The sequence below is a fragment of the Salvelinus alpinus genome, chromosome 3, assembly GCF_045679555.1.
Source record: "Salvelinus alpinus chromosome 3, SLU_Salpinus.1, whole genome shotgun sequence".
NCBI classification, from domain to species: domain Eukaryota; kingdom Metazoa; phylum Chordata; class Actinopteri; order Salmoniformes; family Salmonidae; genus Salvelinus; species Salvelinus alpinus.
This window is the reverse complement of record NC_092088.1, coordinates 21,643,948-21,665,497: the sequence shown is the minus strand read 5'-3', so window position 1 is coordinate 21,665,497 and position 21,550 is coordinate 21,643,948. Positions and strand designations below refer to the sequence as shown.

The 21,550-nt window shown below is 43.8% G+C and overlaps 3 protein-coding genes across 6 annotated transcripts in view; 1 reads left to right on the top strand and 2 right to left on the bottom strand.

Moving 5' to 3' along the window:
• Positions 1-878, bottom strand: part of srcap (Snf2-related CREBBP activator protein) — a 29,427-nt gene extending 28,549 nt beyond the window's left edge. The window contains exon 1 of the mRNA XM_071392000.1: positions 654-878. The gene's annotated coding sequence lies outside the window, so the exon portion shown is untranslated. The remainder of the gene's footprint in view (positions 1-653) is intronic.
• Positions 879-1,710: 832 nt separating this feature from the next.
• Positions 1,711-17,069, bottom strand: fbrs (fibrosin). 4 transcript variants are annotated; one of them, XM_071392001.1, is made up of 18 exons: positions 15,266-17,069; positions 12,643-12,828; positions 11,926-11,961; positions 11,775-11,804; positions 11,615-11,663; positions 10,134-10,491; positions 9,752-9,966; positions 9,224-9,522; positions 9,074-9,115; positions 8,836-8,934; positions 8,641-8,724; positions 7,945-7,983; positions 7,412-7,483; positions 6,865-7,018; positions 5,734-5,811; positions 5,363-5,446; positions 5,042-5,246; positions 1,711-4,841 (listed from the first exon to the last, which is right to left on the bottom strand). In XM_071392001.1, exons 1-18 carry the CDS (start codon positions 15,563-15,565, stop codon positions 3,224-3,226), a joined length of 3,948 nt encoding a protein of 1,315 aa, XP_071248102.1. In that variant the 5' UTR covers positions 15,566-17,069; the 3' UTR covers positions 1,711-3,223. The 4 variants fall into 4 exon arrangements, with proteins under 4 accessions (XP_071248102.1, XP_071248103.1, XP_071248104.1 ...); XM_071392002.1 differs by having other exon boundaries at positions 8,641-8,709; XM_071392003.1 differs by lacking the exon at positions 7,945-7,983.
• A 468-nt stretch (positions 17,070-17,537) lies between these two features.
• Positions 17,538-21,446, top strand: LOC139570270 (charged multivesicular body protein 2a-like). The gene is made up of 6 exons (XM_071392012.1): positions 17,538-17,724; positions 19,222-19,389; positions 19,597-19,776; positions 19,964-20,094; positions 20,283-20,344; positions 20,486-21,446. Exons 2-6 carry the CDS (start codon positions 19,222-19,224, stop codon positions 20,605-20,607), a joined length of 663 nt encoding a protein of 220 aa, XP_071248113.1. The 5' UTR covers positions 17,538-17,724; the 3' UTR covers positions 20,608-21,446.
• Positions 21,447-21,550: the final 104 nt, after the last annotated feature.

The window sequence follows — 21,550 nt, the reverse complement described above, 5'->3', positions numbered from 1 at the left end:
ACCCCACTTCCCCATGCACTACTGAGGGGGACAATTACTCGTGACGTCATTGCGCGGGGTCAAATAATAACCACAAAAACTCAACCTTGACATCATACATTTATATAGTGAATTAATATAAATAATTTACATCAACAATAAAATAATGACAAAATAAATTGTTGCTGCAATGTTCCTTACTAAAATTTTGCAACGATTACGAGGGGGATCAAGGGGGTTCGAGTGACCCCACACAGTCCAAGACTTGTGAAGTAACGTGTAACGGCGTGGAGAGCTGGTGGCAGTTCTTGCTAAATCCTTTTACACCGCAGCAAAACTGACTGGTATAAGGCAAATTCCATGCCAAAGCCACTGTTTGGCCATGATGCTAGTAGCTAGGTAACGTTACATGTTCTGGCTGCAGGTGAAGTATACAGGAAAATGAATTAACTTTAGAATTGCGTCATCAACAACATGTGTTGTATCTATGCTACAGTGGAGCATGCATACAATAGTAACTTTGGTAATTCTCAATTTCATAAATAGATTGTCAGAAGTAGCGGAATCCTGTGTTCCGCCGCGAACAAGCCCCCTTAGTGTCCCCCCACTACTTCCTCCATAGCCCCCCTCCTCCCTCCTCCTTCTCATGGCCGCCATCTTAAGTTCCCACCTACCTGAAATTTCCGAGCTGTTTTCTTTTACTAAATTCTTATTGAAGGAGTCGTCATCCGGATAAAATCTTACTCAATCCGTGATGATAGTATTCCAAACTGTCTCTCGGTACCCAACGAGGTACGACTAGGTCCGTGGGAAGAAGTTAAAATACGGACCGAAAGAGAGCGGGTTCGGCTCGCCGAATCTAGCATTTGCGGGGAGGAGACTTTAGACGCAGCGAAATGGTGGAGAACCGCTGCTGACAACGTGAAGAAGTATTATCTCGCGAGAAGTTGCCAGGCGCGCCACTGCAATTTTTGGGACAAGTAGTTGGAAGACAGTGCGTTGATTGCTTTAGTTGAAATTCTAGCAAATCCCATGATAATTTGGGGGTTCATGTTTTGTTTCTATTCTCTGGTTAGATTTTAGATTATTTTCATGCAATGTACTCCACTAGGGTTTCATTCATTTACCTGGTTATTGCAAATGTTTATTCTATTTCCATATAAAAGTACATAATTCCCCTACTCCTGCACCTTTCTGTAATGTATTTGTGGTTTCTACAAACCCAAATGGACTCAATGCAAAACAAGTAACCTTATAAACCTTACAAATCGAAATAGCATTCATTACTAGATACTGGTAGGTAAAAGCTTTCATTGTAAATCATAACAGGGCTTTGAATGGTACAATAAGTAAATCACCATTGTCAAATCAAGAACCTATTTGACAGGGAATATGAATTACCATTACTTCTTTGGTGGTCACAAAACACTTTAGCCATTTACAATTGTACAGATGGGTCAGGATGCTGAAATTGGACTAGGTGCTTGCCTACCATTGTCTCTACTTAAGGCGTTAGTGCTGGGCTGGAACAAAATCCTGCTCTCCAAGGTCGGCGTTGGAGCTCCACGCTGTATGCGCTCTCCAAATAAACTTAAATTCTGGAAAGCACAAAAGGTGCACAAAAATGTCAGAGTACATTAAGATGTGCTGTTATCCCTTTGAAGTTGCTGAACTCTTGACATATATTTAGACACCAAGACAACCAAAACAAATAAAAGACCCACAATCAAGTAACCAACAGTTATTTTAATAATTCATCTTTGTGGACTATAGGGGAAGAGGTTTGAAAGGTATAAAATGGCCTTATTAAAATAAATCGACCCAAATGTCTTTTCCTTCTCTCAGTATACCCTTAGTCCAGTCCTGTGTACCGATTCTTTTTTTCAAGCCTCCGGTCCCATTCTTCCATGTATATAAATTATCTTTGTTCATGGAGCATCAACGTGAAAATTACTTGCCGGCAGGCATTCATAGTCCAAAATGTGATGTGATGTGACACCAACACAAACCTCCCTCAGTGTATTCATCATATATTCAAAGATCTGATCCATGAAGAAGCCAGAGGTTGTTATGGTTGTGTCTTACTCACATTCACAAGCATTTCCTTTTTCCGTCAAACAACTGTTACTGCCTGATGTGGAACAACTTGAAATTGTTACTAAAGGGGAGTGCATTGGTGATACCTGAAACAATGACAAATAACAGTGAATATATTTATTATCATTATAGAAGATAAAATGTTAACAATAATTACAAAGGCAATTTCACTAGACTACTATATTAGGGTCCTGCTCATATGTCAAGTCAGAAGAGAAATATTGTCCACCGTGTCGGCACAGTATACATCATCAGTCTTTCTATTAAATACAAGAGGTGGAGCCAAGGATCTTAGATCACAGAGGAGTGGTGAGAAGAGGTACAGAAGCATACGGTTCTTTATAGATTTAGAATCTTCAAAACTTTCATCAATAATCTAGACTTTTCACAATTACAGAGGACACCAAAAAAAAAGAACCAGAGAAATATACTGTGCTACCATAATTAATTTGCTCATCCAGAAAACATCCCAACGTTTTATTTATGCAAAGGGATTTATATATCACCATGAGTTGGAACCAGAGTAGGATGAACGATTCATGTGTACAAAATTTGCACATCTCTCAGAGCTCATCTTATCAAACCTGAAAAAGCTTGCTTGAAACCTGATCATATTCAATTGGGAAAGCCTTTTCTCTGCCTCTTTGTTCAGCTACCATTATTGTATACATCATATGGACAAAGAACAAACCTTAAAATAATAAAACACTAGGAAGCACAGAAGCCATGTACCTTAAAATTGCACTGATTGAACCATTGTGAATGTGCTGAGTCGCCCCCATACAAGTCTCCTCATATCCCTTCCCTATCTTCAACCCCAGAAACACCCTTTGGGGGGCTCATTGGTCTAGATCAGAGATGGACAACTCTAGTCATCAGGGACCTGATTGGTGTCACACTTTTGCCCCAGCTAACACACCTGACTTAATTATCAACTAATCATGATCTTCAGTTTATAATCAAATTCATTTGAATCAGCTGAGTTTACTAGGGATGGGGGAAAAAGTGTAACACCACTCCAGCCCCGAGGACTGGAGTTGCCCATCTCTGGTCTAAAGCCTTAGTGAGTTGTGTGTTTCAGGAAGCAGAGTGAGAGCAGCAAAGTAATCCTGATGTTTCCCTTTGACTCCTCCGGTGTGACCCTGTACTATCTGGACTCGCTGTCTTTGTGAGAGTACATGGCCAAGTCCCCGGGCCCACCCAGTCTGCGGGTCGGGGTGGAAGACCTGCTGGTCACAGATGGAATGAGCGGAGGGGGGGCTCCTACGGACAGTGCCCCCACCAGGCCAGCAGGGGTCTTGGCCAGGATGCCGTTGGGCACGTGGTGCGCGTGTAGAGGCCCCAGGCGGGAGTAAAGGCCGGGGTGGTGGGGCGAGTGGGTGGAAGCTCCAGGCTGATGGAGGTGTGAGTGGGAGAGCATCCCAGCGTGCAGCTGCTCCAGGTGGGCAGAGTGAGAACCCGGTGGGAGGTGGGAGCCCGAGAGGTGCGGGTGAGAATGCATCCCAAAGTAGCGTGCCCTTTCAAAGTCTTCCCTCAGGATCTGGGCACGCTGCTGCTCATCAATGAGCACGCCACCTTGGGGACCCAGCTGGGGAGGGCGGTCGAAGTTGTGGGCCATCAGGCCAAACTCCTGGCGGGCCGAGGAGGCGGAGGAGGTAGGAGGGTGGTGGTGAGGGTTGTTTGCAGCCACCGCTGCTGCCATGGCAGCCGCCCTCTCAGCCTCCAAGAAGCGCTGAGCGTGCTGGTTCTGGAGCAGCCGGGCCAGGTGGGGGTCGGAGCGCAGCGCCAGGTGGGGGTCCGAACGCAGAGCCATGGCCTCCCGGCGTTGCTGCTGCTGCTGTTGGGCAGCCAGCTCCCTCCATGGGTCCCATGGGAAGCTGTGGGGGTGCTGGCCATGCCCCTGGTGCGGGCCGTGGGGATGGGTGGAGAACCTCTCTCCCCCTGGACCCACTACTATCCCGCCAGCCCCTTGTGTGCTCCCTAGGTAGGCCTCAATGGCGGCCTGCGCTCGGGAGCGCTCCAGGATGGAGAGGTGATGGTGAGGGTTGTGCGGGGTGGGAGGAGGCAGGGGCAAGCCGGGTGTGGGAGTCAGAGAGCGAGAAGAGGGGGTGGCGGAACGGTGGTGGTGAGGGCGGCTGTTGGGCCGATCGTAGTTGTGGCTGGGGGGCAGGGGAGGCGGCAGGGAGATTGGCACGGGCTCCGGTTCCTCCTTCCGCTCCTCCTTGACCTTGACCGGGGGGAAGAGGGGGGGAGGCTTGGGCAACGGGGTGGTGGTTCGGTCAGGCTTCTTGGCCTGGGACAGAGAGGTGACTGTGGCTGAGGATAAGGCAGGGGGGCCTCCCTCTCTTTGTGAGGAGTGGGAGAGTTCGTTATGTAGGCCGTGCTGCGCTGGGGGCTGCTGACGGGGGTAGAGATCCAAGGGCGAGGCGGCGCCGGGTCCCGAGGGTGGGGGAGTCGTCAGCACAGAGGAAGAAGAGGAGCGAGGCCTGTCTCTGTCTGCTGCAGCTGCTGAGGACGAAGGGCCTGGTGGAGGTGGCCTGGAGGAGAGCGGTCTCTTGTCCCCGTCTCTGTCCCTCTCTCGGTCCCTCTCTCGGTCCCTGCTGTGGCTGCGTGTCAGATCCTCAGTGAGACCGCTGGGGCCTCCCAGGGGGCCCCCATGTCCGTTGATGTGGGAGACAGGGGTGCTGCTGCGATGCTGCTGGAGCTTGAGGGCCGGGGCGACCGGAGACATCCGCACAGGTTGACGACCATATAGCATATTGTCTCTGAAAAAGAGGATAGAAGTTGATCAGTGGTTGCGGGGAGAGGTATACCAATTAAGCACTCAAATCAAAAACAGCATTAAAAATGTGTTGAGTAACGTGAACCGAATCAGACAGAAAACTACTATAGAAAGATAAGTTCAAACAACATATTTAGGAACTAGGTTGATGAAATATGTTTGAGTGAGGCCGTTGTATCTCACCGGTCTTTCTCGTCTTTGATGTGAATAATCTCTCTCCTCTCCATGTCCTTCCCCGGGTCCCGCTCATCCCTCTTCTCACTCCCCTTGGCCCAGCTGGGGCCGGCAAATGGGGGAGGCCCACTGTGCAGCCGGTTCCATGGGTCATGAGGGTTGGGTAAGCCCCCGACCGCAGGAGGCTCCTTGTGGCCAAACACTGAGCTGTTAGCTAGAGACGGAAAGACGTTGGAGTAATGTTAGTCATTTCAGTAGACAGTACAAATTATTATCCAAGGAGTAAGGACAAACGATTGTTCCTTTTTGAGGAAGGAAATGGTGACTCACCCAGTGTAGGGCTGCCCAGTCCCCCGAAGGCACCAGAGCCCAGGGCTCCGAGAGGTGCGAACGGAGGTGAGCGGCCGTACGGGTCTGCAACACATGCGCATATAAACATCAGGACTGAAGCGGACACAAACCTTACAGCATCAAACCTCTGGCAATACTCACTATTTGTGTTCAGACTCACTGGAGCACAATCTACTTTAGTCGCATGTTCTAAAGTTACTATGCTTCAATTGATTATCTAGGCTAATACAGTGTTTCAGTGACCTGTGAATATGCTAAACAAAGCAGTTTCTTGAGACGGTGTATCAAAATAAGAATTGTTTACCAAGGGTGCAAGTGGCACAGATAAGACCTTTGAAGCAGTCTCTTACCTAAGTGTGCAGTTGGGGTGAGGAAAGATGAGTGGGGCGTTGATGGTGGGATGAAAGGAGATGATGGATTGACTCCACCTGAGGGAAAAGGGGGCACACACCAAAATGTCAAATAATATGCACACGTCTACATAAGACTTTAAAAAGGTACTCAGTCATTCTGAAAAGTACTTTCTCTCATATAGCTAACTAAGAAGTTTGAAAAGACAGGCTGAGTGGGCAGGGAGCTTATATTCATGAGCTCGCCTTGACTGACAGCTCTTCGAAACGCCCATGCCAAGCAACTTGGATGCAGTGAGAAATGTTGCAGTAAAATCCTCAAGCGAATTTGGTGACACAGAAAGCAACTCAGTGAAATTGCATCAATTCGATCATAACAAAAATATACATCTCCCGTTTGGCATGTCTCTTGTGGAGCATTTCACAGCAGCACTGATGGATGTGTTGACAACTGCGTCTGCATTTTTAACGACCCCCTCCTTTTGTTCAATGCTATCTGAAGACCTAGCTAGCCAGTAACTAGTTAACACCACACATAGATGAAAGGGGAAACACAAGTATCTTTGCCATCAATGAAAAGGGTAAACGTTTAATTACATTTGCTAGCACCCTACAGTGACATTTTGGCACCAGTAGAGTAGCTATATAAACCAAGTCCCTCTGCAAACATGCCTTCTCCGATGTTGGTTACAAGGCGGTACTTACTTAAATTAGGTACGTGAATATCATGTTACCATTGGTGTATTAAAATGAGAGTTCAGGTGATGTCCCCTTAATAACGAATCCAAGTGTTTGACATGGGGGAGCGAACCCGTAACTTTATCAATGTAGAAGCAACAGTAATTTTCACAGGTCGGTCATCATACTGGTTTCCTTCAAATATCCTCCCATTTCATGAAAAACATGATTGACTGTTCATGACCTTTAAACATTGCACATATCAGATGCCAAATTTGATGAATCCACTATCCATAATAAAAACTATAAACAATTTACTAACTATTTGCAATGTCAGGGAATCTTTTCTCTTTTCCTGTGGTTTTTGAACAGCCCATAGTTCTCTCTTTATGGTGCAAACAATTGCTGCCCCTTTTCTTCGAACATATCTGGCAAGACCACAAAAGCACCCACCAGCAGCTGTGAAGAGGCTGGCAGGTCGGTTCAGGTCGTGGGCAGATGGAAGGCCACCTCCGAGGGGCCCCAGAGGGCCCAGACCCCCGGCCCCTGGAAGACGAGCCAGCAGCTCGTTACGGAAGTCCAGCTTGTGAGGATCTGCCTGCATCAGCTGAGAAAGAGGGGAGTGGTGGTTAGTCAATGCAATGGCCATAGCATTTGTCAAGTGAGATGAGGGCAGTGGAAGGTAGGCCCCTAAATGGCAGGCAATCAAAGAAAGAAAACAAGTCGGTGGGCAGTATGATGCAGAAAACGTTAGAGAACTATTTACAGATAATACATATAATAGGAGCAGATTAGAATATTGTTTACAGATCAGCAATTGCAAATAGCTTTTTCAATAAACATGGACAACTAAACCAATATTGTTACGATTTTTTATATTGACATCTGATAATGTTTGAGTGGTCGAATTTCCCCGAAATACTTTCTAATTCAGATTGGATCAGAATGAAGTCAAATAATAAAACATTTAAAAAGTGAGAAATGTTTCACAAGTCATTACCTTCACCTTCTTCTGATGGCTCAGAATCATCCATGCCACACGTACATGCATTGCACACCACTTCCCTGGTTTCTGTGTATTCAAAAACACATGATTGACTGTGATCCTGTTTAGCTTGCATTAAGACTTAAGGCCTTTGCACAGAGTCAGATGCAATGGTGTTAATGTCTGCCGTATGAAATGTTTGTCTGGCATAGCATGAATGTGAGTATGGTGGAAGAAGTACAGTTAAGTAAGGCAAACAGCATTAATAAACAAATTATGGGTCAGTTTATTTTTCCGAGACAAAAAAAAAATGTTAAAAATATCAGAATCCTTCTGATTCCAAAATGAGTAATGACGGAAAGTTGCAGAGTTTCACAGTAGGTGTGCCAAAAGTCAGAGAAGAAGTCAGACTTGGTGTGCAAGGGCATTTAGTCTAATAGTTTTGAATCTGACCAAGAGTTAGTAGGAACACCAACAGAACAGTGACAGTATCATAACACTTTTAAAAAATGTATTCAAGGGCTGACAAAGCAGCCGACTTTTCTTACATTACTGACTTTCAACGATGTCCCAAATGGATCAGTTAGCTAAAAAACAAAAAGGAGTAGTAAACCATGTTTGTTAAAGGCCCAATGCAGCCGTTATTATAACAATATCAAATCATTTCTGGGTAACAATTAAGTACCTTGCTGTGATTTTAATTGAAAACAATGGTCAAAAAGAAACAAATAGCTTCTTAGCAAAGAGCAATTTCTCGAGCAAGAATTTTGCTATGGCTGTCTGGGAGTGGTTTGAGTGGGGAGGGGGAAAACAGATAATTAGCTATCATTGGCAGAAGTTTCAAACTCATTCTTATTGCTCTATTAACTAATTTACCACATGGTAATGTCATCATGAAAGGCTAAAACTCCATTCAACCCGAACAGGCAGAAATTTCAGGTGGTCTTTTCAAACAGCTCTTACACTAAAAGGGCATTATAATAATTTAATAAAATCATTCCAACCTCAGTGTGGAAATATATATAAAACACAGGAAAATAATTTGACTGTACTGGAACCTCTAGCCAACTGTTTGCTAATTGTTGTCCACTTATTCCTGCACTGACTACTAGGCCCAAGTCTTCGCACATAATGCCTTTATAGGCACGCGTATCGTCTATCAACTCAATCCTGTACTACAAGCTTCCGTTGTAACCATTGCCATGATATATTCTATAATGTCATAGTTATACGGAGCATCTTACCCTGGGGTCTTTGGGCTGCAGGTGGTGAGGCACACCCCCCAGTCGAGCGGTCATCTCAGGACTCGTTCTCTGGGGGGCAAGAGGCTGTATCAAAACACAGCAAATGGTTCTTCATCTAGACACAACAACATATCATAATCCATTGACTTGTAAAAGGACAATCTCTCAGGGAAATGTAGCGAAAGCTCCACTCACCTTAGGCTGGAAGGCTCCTTGCAGAGAGCTGAAGGGCCCAGTGGGAGGAAGCACAGGCTGGATGCCTGGCACTGAGGGAGCAGGGTACTGTGGGAAGAACTACACCAGCCAGCCACACATACACACAGAGAGGCTGGTTAAAACGACACTCCTCAGACCCCTACCACGTTCATCTCAACATCCACCTCAAATGTATAAACAAACACACCAATTCTGGAGCATGTAAACATAAACTCACAGTGTTTCTGTAGAGCCCCTCCATCTTGCCATACTTATCAAACTAAAAGATGAATACAAAAAGTGGTACGTTACATGCCAACACTGGCATTTCAAGACAGAAGCTGCTCTATGAAACCCAATGTGAGAAGGGTAGCATGTCATCTCTTACCAGGTGCTGAGGCGGTGGTGCGGAGGCGTTGGGGTGCAGGAAGGGGGTGAAGTGTTGGTGTGTATGTGTGTGCTGGTGTTGGTGGTTGTGCTGGTGGAACTGGAAGGCCAGGGGCTGGACGCTGGTCTGGGAGGAGCGGCCTGAGGAGCCCGAACTGGAGCTGGCCCCCGACGGACCTCCGGGAGTAGAGCGGCCTGGCCCGCCACCGTTTGTCTCAGCCCCAGGGACGCTCCGGCGGCCCTCGCGGTCCTGCGAAGCCAGGAAGTGAGAGTTCAGGCCCTGGCGCAGCAGGTCTTGTTCTACAGTAGGGGAACAGACAGATCAGAATGGAATTATTATTAAATCAGAAACAAAGAACTAATTTTACTACACTGTGACATTAGACTGTCCATGTACCCATAGGAAGCTAATTGCAGACCTGATTGGTAAAGAAAACACAAACATTTTCAATTATGGTTGACGATCTGACTGAGGCTGTGGGAAAAAAAAAAAAAATAGCACTAAACATTGGTGCCAACTGTACAGTACCTGCTCCTGAGTGGGATGTGAGGAGAGGAGGTGGAGGGGGAAGCCCAGGGGAGGTGGTGAACAGGGAGCCGGAACGCGAAGGGGGGCGTAGAGATCCTGACGACCCTGGACCTCTCATGAGGGACATCGACATACCGGTAGAGGGAGTTGGGGGTCGCATAGACGACAATGAAGAAGCAGCAGAAGAGGATTGTGGTTTGACTGAGGTACCGTTCCTAAGGAGAGTGAAAACAAGTTTAGACTAGAAAAAAAGGTACATTTCCTAAAGAAAATGCGTGTTTGCTTCAGCTGTCCAAAACGGTGTGGAAGTGGAAGTAGTTGTTTTTACAGCAGAAGTAATAGTGCGAACTTCTAAGCAGACCTGGTAGTACCAGTGACTGACCTGTTGTTGATGCCCATGCTGTAGATGGATGGGTGTCGCCCAGGGAAGGTGAGGAAGGGCTTGTGTTTGGAGCGCGGCGGGCTGGGGTCGTGGTGGGGGCGGTGAAGGCCGTTGCTGCTGCCGCCGTTGAGCTGGCCGGGCCGTGTGACCGTGGCCGGGGAGAGGGACGGCAGGCAGGAGAAGGAGGTAGACAGGGGCTCGGGGTAAGGCGGCTCCAGGCTCCTCTCCTGGCTGCGCTCCAGGCCAGAGACACGTGGGGTGACCGCCAGCCGCGAGAGGCCACAGCGGCCTGGTAGTGGTAGTAGAGGGCAGCCGTTGCCCATAGAAGAGGCAACACTCACAGGGATAGGCTCCATAACTAAAGGGCGAGAAAAAAAACACTGCATAATTTCAAATGAGTGCATACTTTGTTTCACCCCAATGGTCCTAATGTGGACTCAGTACCCTTACCGATATCATGGACAGTAATGGTTTGAGAAGATTCCATTTTAAAGATACATACATATTACCAGGCAACTCCTTTTTTCAATATTTACATCAGCTATGCTATGCCCTTCGGAAACCCACCTACCGAAACATCCAATAATGGAATTTATAAATAAATTCTCTCGGCTCTCGAAAAGACTGATCACTATAATATATAAACACCTTTTTGGAAAGATCATATTCTGAGCTAGTCATTAAAAAAGTATGGTCCACAGATCTAATTGAATCTGAACCTTTAACTGGAAAAGAATATGGAAAAACTTGACCTTCGCATCCCGTAATCCGAACGACCAACTACAAAATACACGAATTCAAATATTCAATGCCTCCATCTATTACGTTACTTAACAATTATAGTTCCTTGAATCTCTCAAATCAGAGAAGAATAATGCTAGCAGGCAGCACTGCCAAAAACCACATCCCTCCCATTTAACCGGTGAACACAGTTACTATTAGAAGTTCAAACAGAATTATCGTCAGTGAGAATGAATGGTAATAGTCAAGGAGCAATTGAGGCCTGGGCAAATATACTTGACTCTAAAGAACAATCTCAGCTAAAGCCCAACACCTTCAAACCAATTATATATATTTATATAGACTATTGTTACTTTCTTTGCTTTCAGGCCCACGGGGAAGGGGTGGTACGGGGGAAGGGAATATAAGTGGAGAAACGGGGAATGGATAGGTGGAGAAATAAGCAATCCTGGTTTTTGGGTGGATTGGTAAGGGGTGGGAGGCATGCTGTGGTGGGCGGGGGCATGGTTTCCGGGTGGGAGTAGAGAATGCGGGGAGGTGGCATGGGTTCTTTGTATGCATTCATTTTATTGTTTTTGTACCCGCAACCCCCCTCTGAAAAAAGAAAATTACAAAACTGAATAAAAAAATTAATCAATGAGTGCACACTGAAAACAAAAGTCACCAAATGACAAGAGCATAATTATAAAGCAAAGGCATGGGAATGAGAGAACTATGGGAATGAGAGAACAGCATTTTACCTTTCCTGGTGCTAACAGTGAACATTGGCTCCAAGTCATTGTCAGAGGCCTAGGGGGATGAGAGGAAAAACACAGTAGGTAAATCTAAACCTAACAATAGGCAGGAACAATAGTGCAACTCCAAAAATGAATCTTATCTTATACAGTAATCTTATCTTACCTTATCTGCTGACTCGCTCTCTGTGTCACACTAAAAGAAACCATAATAATAAAAAAAAAAAATTGCTACATTTAGATGTGCCACAACATTTGAAACACTGTCCTATGGACAGCTTAAGTACTGTATCAATTAGAAGTATAAAGAAACTTACAATGTAGCCAGTCTCCAAGAAGAGGATGCTCCCAACCTAAACAAATTCTCACAGTTAATATGTAAAATAGGTGGTATTCACCTTCAACATAAATGTAAATGTTGGCCCAAGCCTTAGGCAGAGCAGGTGGGACATTACAGGTTATGCAGGATCTGTATCCTGAGATAGTTCAGACGTCAAAGCCTTTCCAGAATCAATTTGTACTTCTTCTGCAACTCCCAGCCTAGTAGTTTTGAGGAGGTCCCTTGGCTTCAACTTTGCAGATGGTTTTATTGAGTTGCTATTCTTACCTTCACATTCTTTGACTGACTTTTTCAGGACTAAACACCCTTGAATTTCCAAATTATACTGTGTAGGCTAGCCGTTCCCTAGGTTGGGATACATAACACCTGAAAATCCAGTGTCAAAGAGCAGTCGTACTCTAAATATAGTTTCCCCATCGACCGGGTATTTAGCAACCTGAAATAATCTTCATGTCTGTCTGACCTTGAGTCAATAAATCCCCATCGTTCCATTTGACGCTCGGCCGACACTTTGCTATAAGTTGTCACTATTAAGTGTTACTCAGCCAGTGCTCCTACTAGCCCTGAAGGCCATTAAAGGTTTTGAATTCACTTCAGTCTAAATATTTGAGATGAACAGGCCAGCTATTTCCCAAAAACAAGAGACAAATGGGTCGCAATAGCATGGCAACCATACCGCCGGTGTGCTGCTTACCTTCACCTCTGTCTTTCTTCTCTTCTTTCTGTTCCTATTACAACAGCTGCGGGAGAAGCTGGGTAGGGCCCCTTCCTCTGGCTCTGAGACGAGCCCTCTGCCGTTCTCCTTTGGGCCCCTCTTTCTCTTGCTCCCCCTTCCCATGAGCATGGCGGCACGTTGGTTAGGCTTCATGGAGCAGTCCATCTTGATAGAAGATACATCGCAGTGTTAAACAAGTGGTACAAAACTGTTACAAGCTGATCAAACCGGACGCCTGCGTGCGCATGTTGATTTTGTACCCCTACACCAGACACGATCAGGATACGCAGGTTGAAATATCAAAACAAAAACTGAACCAATTATATTAATTTGGGGACAGATCGAAAAGCATTAAACATTTATGGCAATTTAGCTAGCTTGCTGTTGCTAGCTAATTTGTTCTGGTATATAAACATTGGGTTGTTATTTTACCTGAAATGCACAAGGTCCTCTACTCTGACAATTAATCCATAAATGAGAAAGGAATTCAGGTAACCGTTTTGTCACCTTCCTCAGGCTTCTTTTTTACTTCTTTGGACTTTATATGGCGGTTGGCAACCAACTTAACAGTGCATTACTACAACCGACTGGAGTGAGGACGTCAGTTCATCTTTCATATCACCCACGTGGGTATATGCTCCTAAACACCAATGAGGAGATGGCTCGTGGGTATATGCTCTTAAAAACCATTGAGGAGATGGGAGAGAACGGACTTACAGCGCGTTGTGTCACAAATAGAACCTATTTCTATTTTAGCGCCTGGCCACGCAGACGCTTGCTGAGGCGCACGAACAGTGTGGGTGCAATGATTGATGTATGTGTACACTTATTTTGCCACGCACGCGAGCGGTGTGGTCAGCATGTTAGGTTTACTGAAACAATGACAACGATTTGATTGACTTCCTAGTATTTCCCAGAATTTTGCACGCAAGTTAAGCAGCTCATGCCTTGCCTTGATAGCCACCAAGGACCTTCTTGCCACCGACATTTAATTGGCCAAAAAACAAATGAAGCCTCGACTGAGAAATTAATAGCATAGTCAGTGATGACTTGCCCTGACACGATTTCAGATTGGTTACAATGATATTGCATGTTTCAGCAACTCAGTTTTGAAGGTTGTCTAAAGTATGGATACTGGATTGCTGCCATTCAACTGCCCCCAGAGCATGCTACACTACATGACCAAAAGTATGTGGACACCTGCTCATCAAACATCTTATTCCAAAATCATGGTCATTAATATGCCCCCAACCCCCTATGCTGCTATAACAGGCTCCACTCTTCTGGGAAGGCTTTCTACTCAATGTTGGAACATTGCTGCAGGGACTTGCTTCTATTCAGCCACAAGAGCATTAGTGTGGTCGGGCACTGATGTTGGGTGATTAGGCCTGGCTCGCAGTTGGAATTCCAATTCACACCAAAGGTGTTCGATGGGATTGAGGTCAGGGCTCTGTGCAGGACACTCAATTTCTCCCACACCGATCTCGACAAACCATTTCCGTATGGACCTCGCTTTGTGCATGCTGGCATTGTCATGCTGGCATTGTCATGCTGAAACAGGAAAGGGCCTTCCCCAAACTGTTCCCACAAAGTTTGAAGCACAGACTCATCTAGAATGTCATGCTGTAACATTAAGATGTCCTTTCACTGGAACTAAGGAGCCTAGACTAAACCATGAAAAACAGCCCCAGACCATTATTCCTTCTCCACCAAACTTTACAGTTGGCACTACGCATTCGGGCAGGTAGCATTCTCCTGGCATCCAGCAAACCCAGATTCGTCCCTTCGGACTGCCAGATGGCGTGATTCATCACTCCAGCCGACGCTTGGCATTGCTCATGGTGAACTTAGGCTTGTGTGCAGCTGCTCGGCCACGGAAACCCATTTCATGAAGCTGCTGACAAACAGTTCTTGTGCTGACGTTGCTTCCAGAGGCAGTTTGTAACTCGGTAGTGAGTGTTGCAACTGATATTGCATGGCTGTGTGCTCCATTTTATACACCTGTCAGCAACAAGTGTGGCTGAAATAGGCGAGTCCCCTAATTTTAAGGGGTGTCCACATACTTTAGTATATATAGTGTATATCAAATACGTATCCTGAAATACTGGATTGTGTGGGGTTTAAACTCAAGAGAAGAACGAGACTAGTTATTGTTGGTCTAATGTCAAGCAGATTCCTAAACCTTAATATAACCTAGGCTATTTGTATTTACATAGGGTGCTTAGAGTACACAAATAATTAAGGTTGTTAAGACACATCAGAGAAGATCATTGTATCCAATGGCTTTCATTGTGGTTGTTGATTGGATTGCTCCTCCTAAGTGTTCAAAGTGTAAATGAACTGAATTGTAAGAAGTTCAATGCACAACTGATTCACACCTGGAGGGGATGTTAGCCTAACTAGTGACCAAGTAAAGACAAAGAGATAGAGGGAGGACAATCCACTTCTGTGGAGACCATTGTGTGCCTCCAAAAACTGTTGATGTGTGTTAGTCTGATTTATTCCAGGACCAAATGTTATTTACATAAGGTTGAAGTCCATCATATCTGAGTATTGTGTTCAGGGTAAGATTGTGCTCACATAAGGAAATACAGCTACTTACCTCCAGGGCCTCAAAGCTGATGAAGCTGGCAATTGAGAAGCCATCGATGATGTCCTCCTCGCAGGACACCGACACTCGCTTCCTCCGTCGAGGAGGCCTGTGTCTGGGGCTGGTTCGACATTCTTTACCTCCAGGACCGAGTACAGATCCTGATCCACAAATCTCCCTTTCCGAGCCCGAGGAGGGCGATGTGGCCCGCTGCACAGCGAGGTCTACTCTTCTCCTGCGCCGCTCTCTGTCTCGTTGAGAACGGGAGCGTCGGCTCTGTCTGAACACACTACTTCGAATCGGACCTTCCATGTCAAAAAATCAGCACCAGTCACAGTCTGACCAAAGGCACTTGTAAAAATCCGGCACGGTGGCACTTTCCTTAGACCAAAAAGAAACACCAACACAGGCCCACAACTGAGCCCCTGTTTAAAATGGCGTTAATAGTAGTCTATTATTTAGCGTCTTTTGCGGACAGGATGGCATCTGTGCCTTTCTCTCGGCGAACTTTGACTGTCATGTCAATGCACTAAGATGTTATCTTTATTTCCAGAATTGTTGGTATTACTGTTCAGCAGGAGTAACCCCAGGAAGCTTTTGTCAAGACATGGCTGATTCTAAGTCTCAAAAGCTAGCTGGCAAGACAAAAACCAAATATGCGTATGTAAACAAAATCACTAACTCTAGCTAACTAACTTGCGTAGTTAGCGGTTTTTCCCCAAAAAACGTGTATTTTATAGCAATGTTACATTTACTGATGTAATACTGAAATGTAAAGCAAACCCATCTCGTTCCAATTAAAATGTTGGCACGAGCTGACAAATGAGCTAGCTAAAATCACTCATTAGCCAATGATAGCTTAACTGCTAACTAGCTAAACGGACAATAGCTCGATAGATAGCTACCTGCCACGGAAAATAACCAGAGTAAGATATGTGTTGCTAGTTTAAAGCATATATCACTGTTTAGCTAACTAATTTAGCGCAGCCACACAATTATTATAAGCAGCTAGACAGTTAACTGTTTTTGTAGCTAAGCTAACTTTAGCAATACATGAGAATTATATCCACTTGCTTGCTGCTAGCTAGGCTAATGCTACATAGATATATGTATTCAAGTGCTTTATTATGCTAACATTGGGTAGCTAATTAGCATGTGTATTGCAAACTCAATGTAGCTAGTTATCACGGAGTAGGCAACGTTACTGGAGTAAAACGCATTCTTTAAAAACCGTCTGAAATATTGATTAGTACAAAATCAATAACTACCCTGCAGCAGCTGGGGGTAAAAATAGCTAACATAATTTTTCCAGTCTGACGATGGGCCCGATACGAATGGTTGAATTATCGTAAAAGACCTAACTAATCCACAAAAATGGTTTTGTTTACACCAAGACTGACGTTATATGGCGCTGTTTGGCCACCCACCATCCGTGTGTTATCGATGTGTCTCTTCCTACACCAATTTGTTTTCGCATAACAGTCATTAAACACGAAATTATTCAAGGCCCTACTTAAGCCTCGATCTGGAGTTCCATTGATAAGGGTGTCGACCAAGCCCCTGGCAGAACAACTCCGTCAGCGGCCCACACAATAATGCACTGTGTAGGGGGAAGTTATTTGCCGACGTTTCCGGTCGAACCAAATCTACCCTGACCACAGTCTTCAAATACACACAAAATAGCACGATTCTCCAACGACTTATTATATTTTTAAACAAATAGGATATGAAGATTTAGGCGATACTACCCTTGTCAGAAGTGCATTGTGTGCTTCAGCGAGTCCTCTTCTTCAATCTGGGTAGTTGGGAAATTGATACCACTGCAAGTACCTTGCTGCCACCAAGTGGACATAGTTGGTCTGAACATGTCAGGGTCTGTTTTAATCAGATTTGTGAAACCAAATGCATTTCAAACGTTACACTTTATGGATTTAACGTGAAGTCGTTAATTTACCACCTATTGATTTCACTCTAAATCGTTATATAATAAAGTCACTGGTCTGTGTCTGTGACTATCGCACTAAGAACATGAACGCCATGACTCTTTAGTACGCTCGTTTTGCAAGACACCGTGCCACGAAATTATTAATAAACATACCAATAAAGAGGTAATACTGCCAGTCTGTTTATTGATTGTCTCAACCAAGTGTGTTTATTTGGTGTTATACTTACTACCCAGCAGTGATTATTAGTAATTTAACGACTTAAGTGGGCACTGCCTAACCGGGACAGAAACGGCAAAAGTCTCCTTTCAAAACAAACGAACCAGTAGCATTTATGACTCAAAACTCTTTATTACGTCATATCCTGCTGGGATGGAAGTGGAGATATCTTTATGCGGAAGTATATGAAAGAAAACAAATAGGTAGACTATTCCCGAATTAAAACCTTTGAAGAGCTCTCAAACAGTATTTTCCTTTGAAATTGTCATTATCGTGATATAAACAGTCACACGAAAGACCTCATACACGGTAAGCTAACATGGAATAACTAAGCATGTGACCAATACATTTAATTTGTTACTATGACTCAACTTCTTAGCTTCTAGCAGCTAATGTTAGCTAGCTTGTTACTAAACTAGCAAGGAAACAAGCACAATAGTTTAAACAAAGACAGTACTCTGTGGTTTAAACGTCTACTCACCAGAGTAGCGTAATCAGTCTCATTTAGTTATGCATATGCCTGTTGAATTATTAGACTCCGATCAATAACCTTAAAGAGCAATTTCACAACTTTAACCTAATTTTCATTATCTACTGCAGAATAACAATGTATACATATGTGAAAACGGCGCATTTCTCTTGAAAAAAAAAGTTCTACCAGTTGACATTGAAAGTTACAGCATTATTTTCAAACACTATTGCCCTGTTCAAACCAACTGGGAACTCGGATATGAGGTCAAATCATGACGTCAGTGATCTTCAGGTCGGAAAGTCGGAGCTCAAGAAAGAGGCCCGAGTTGGAATTCCGAGTTGGATAACCGTTCAAATAGATTTTCCCAATCGTAGCTCGTTTTTTCCCGAGTTCCCAGTTGTTTTGAACGCAGTATTAAAAGCACCATATGAGATTCGTGGTGACATGTGGAGCAAGAAAATATCCTCACAATGGCTAGAAACTCGTTGCAGGTTTTGTCAATTAACTTTAATGGTGCTTTCAAGACAACTGGGAACTTGGGGGGGAAACGATGTCAAATCATGACATCAGCGATCTTCAGGTCGGAAAGTTGGAGCTCTAGAAACAACTCGGAAATCTCCGACTTCAGTGCGTTCAAGAGAACTGGAAACTCAAGGGACAAAACGAACTCCTACTGGAAGAAAAATAGTTTTGAACGGTCATCCAAGTTGGAAACTTGGGCATTTTATTAGAGCTTTCACTTAACGACCTGAAAATGACTTACGTCATGATTTGACCTCGTTAATATTTTTTGAGTTCCCAGTTGTCTTGAAAGCACTATTAATTCTACCATGTGATGTCACAGAGAAGCATTTAAGACCTTATTTTTTAACCACAGATCATAAAAACGGGCCTTTTTTAATTTGTTTAATTTAATTAAAGGTTAACTGCCTTGCTCAGGGGCAGAACGACAGATTTTTACTTTGTCCGCTCGGGGATTCGATCCAGCAACCTTTCGGTTACCTGCCGCCCATTTAGACATATGTAGACACTGGCATGGTGCTAGAGATAATGAATATGAGGTTGAAAAGTGGTGGAATTGTCCTTTAATCTTGAATGTTAAAAAGCAGTTTAATCAGGGTCCAGCTATCTAGCTACAGTAAATTTATATAATGAGAAGTTGGCTATCTACATTAGCTATAAACAAGAATTTGTTTAGGCGCGAACAAAACGTATGCATAAAACATACCTAAAATGTGTGCCTCTTCTGGGGAAAAACTGGCACATTGTAATTAATAATGACTGACGAGAGAGTTAGATTTGGATTGTTTGTATTTGCTGTTTTTGTTCCTTAGATGGAGTTCCTGTTTGGGAAGAGGAAGACCCCGGAGGAGATGTTGAGGCAAAACCAGAGGGCACTGACTCGGGCCATGAGAGATCTGGACAGAGAGCGACAAAGACTGGAGCAGCAGGAGAAGAAAATCATAGCTGACATTAAGAAAATGGCCAAACAGGGACAGATGGTGAGAGAATAAGGAGGTGCTTCTACACCTGCATTGCTTGCTGTTTGGGGTATTAGGCTGGGTTTCTGTACAGCACTTTGAGATATCAGCTGATGTAAGAAGGGCTATATAAATAAATTTGATTTGAGATAAGATGCTGTAAAGGGGTAAAGTCTTGATGCTTTAAAAAAATATATATGTATTCTCACTCCTCTGTTACCATTACAGGATGCTGTGAAGATCATGGCGAAGGACTTGGTTCGTACAAGACACTATGTGAAGAAATTCATTATGATGAAGGCAAATATCCAAGCAGTCAGTCTAAAGATCCAGACCCTCAAGTCAAACAACAGCATGGCACAAGCAATGAAAGGTGTCACCAAAGCAATGGCTACCATGAACAGACAGGTGATCGTTTCATTGTATCATTTGATTGATTCCTGTTAAACACGATCCAATTCTGTTTAAGATAACTTGCCAGTAGAACTGTAAAACACTATTAATAACCCAAAATATTTGTAGTCATTCTTGTTACCAGTGAATTGTGCCAATACATTCTATTGGCTTACATCATATGTTCACTTCCCCTACACAGATGAAGTTGCCACAGATTCAGAAGATCATGATGGAGTTTGAGCGACAGAGTGAGATCATGGACATGAAGGAGGAGATGATGAATGATGCCATAGACGATGCCATGGGTGATGAGGATGATGAAGAAGAGAGGTAGGGGGTTCATGACACAAATCTCCGGCCAAATCATTTAAATCTCAAAACCAAAGCCAGTACTACCTCAATTTGATCACATCGTTATTTGTGAATGTCATATTAATTTGTACTATTCATATTTTTTGGCATACTTATGTTAGCTGGTAAATCTATGGAAACACTAACTCTCGTACTGTTTTATTTAGTGATGCTGTTGTGTCCCAAGTGTTGGACGAGCTGGGTCTCAATCTCTCTGACGAACTCTCAAGTAAGGAACATTATTGCGCTTGCAGTTAGTCAAATTTACAACTGCATTCAGTAAAATGTTGTAGTAGTGATAAAGCTGGATGTCTCTTCATCAAGATTCCTATGAATACTGATTGATTTGATTTCCTTCCTGTTCATTTAGATCTGCCATCCACGGGAGGTAGCCTCTCTGTAGCAGGTGGGAAGAAAGCTGAACCCCAGCCAGCCCTGGCAGATGCAGATGCTGACCTTGAGGAGAGACTGAATAACCTCAGGAGAGACTGAGCGTGGAAAAACTGGCACACAACAGCACTTTGGCTGCCTGGCGTTAATACAGATACACATGTACTCAGCAACTCAAATCTCTGTACATAGATTTATTTGGGGAACATAAGTAGAGGAACACTGGAGGGTTTCAGTGAGAACTCTGTTTTGGTATATAGCTTTTTTGTTGCAGGTATTTTTTCGCTTGCAGTATGTTATCTTTAATCAATGACGGATCAGAATCATTATCCATACAATTGTTCTCTTAAAAATGAAGCATTCTCTTTAGGGGGTATATTTTAATGGAGTTTAAATACACCCAGAGGCATGCATTACACACTAAATTCACTTTAAAATCATTAGACTATCCTATTAAAGTAAACATTTTGTATATTTGATGTACAAGTATCATTACATTTGTACATAATCTCAACTTTTAGTGGTGTGCAGGCATATAGTACACATTGCCAGATAACATTAACATGATTTAGTAATGGTTTTACTGTTAGTTGCTTGCTTTTTATTTACTTGGTGACTTTGAATAACATAGGGGTTGAGGTTTCAACAATACCATTATCGTAACGTCCTTTGAGTTAAATGGATTCAACAAAAAATATTTAAGTGGGGTAAAATGTCTACCTTTTGGCAAATCTTTCCATGTCAAATGTCCAAAAAGGGGGCACTCACTTGATGGTGCCTGGTAAAACTGAAATAGCCTTTCTATCCTAGGACTGTAGTCATTGAGTTTATGATAATCAATGTAATATTTATCAAAAGGTTGATGGAAGGTGTGGTGGTTTGTATAAGAAATTCCTATTTTGCCTTTATTGAATAAACTTCTTTTTTGTTTTTATATTTGACAGTAAGGGGTCCGTCTTCAATACCTAAAAATTTGCTAATTTTGATTCTGTAACCCCCATGACTACAACATTTGGCTAACAAGATCAATCTCATTTATGTAGTG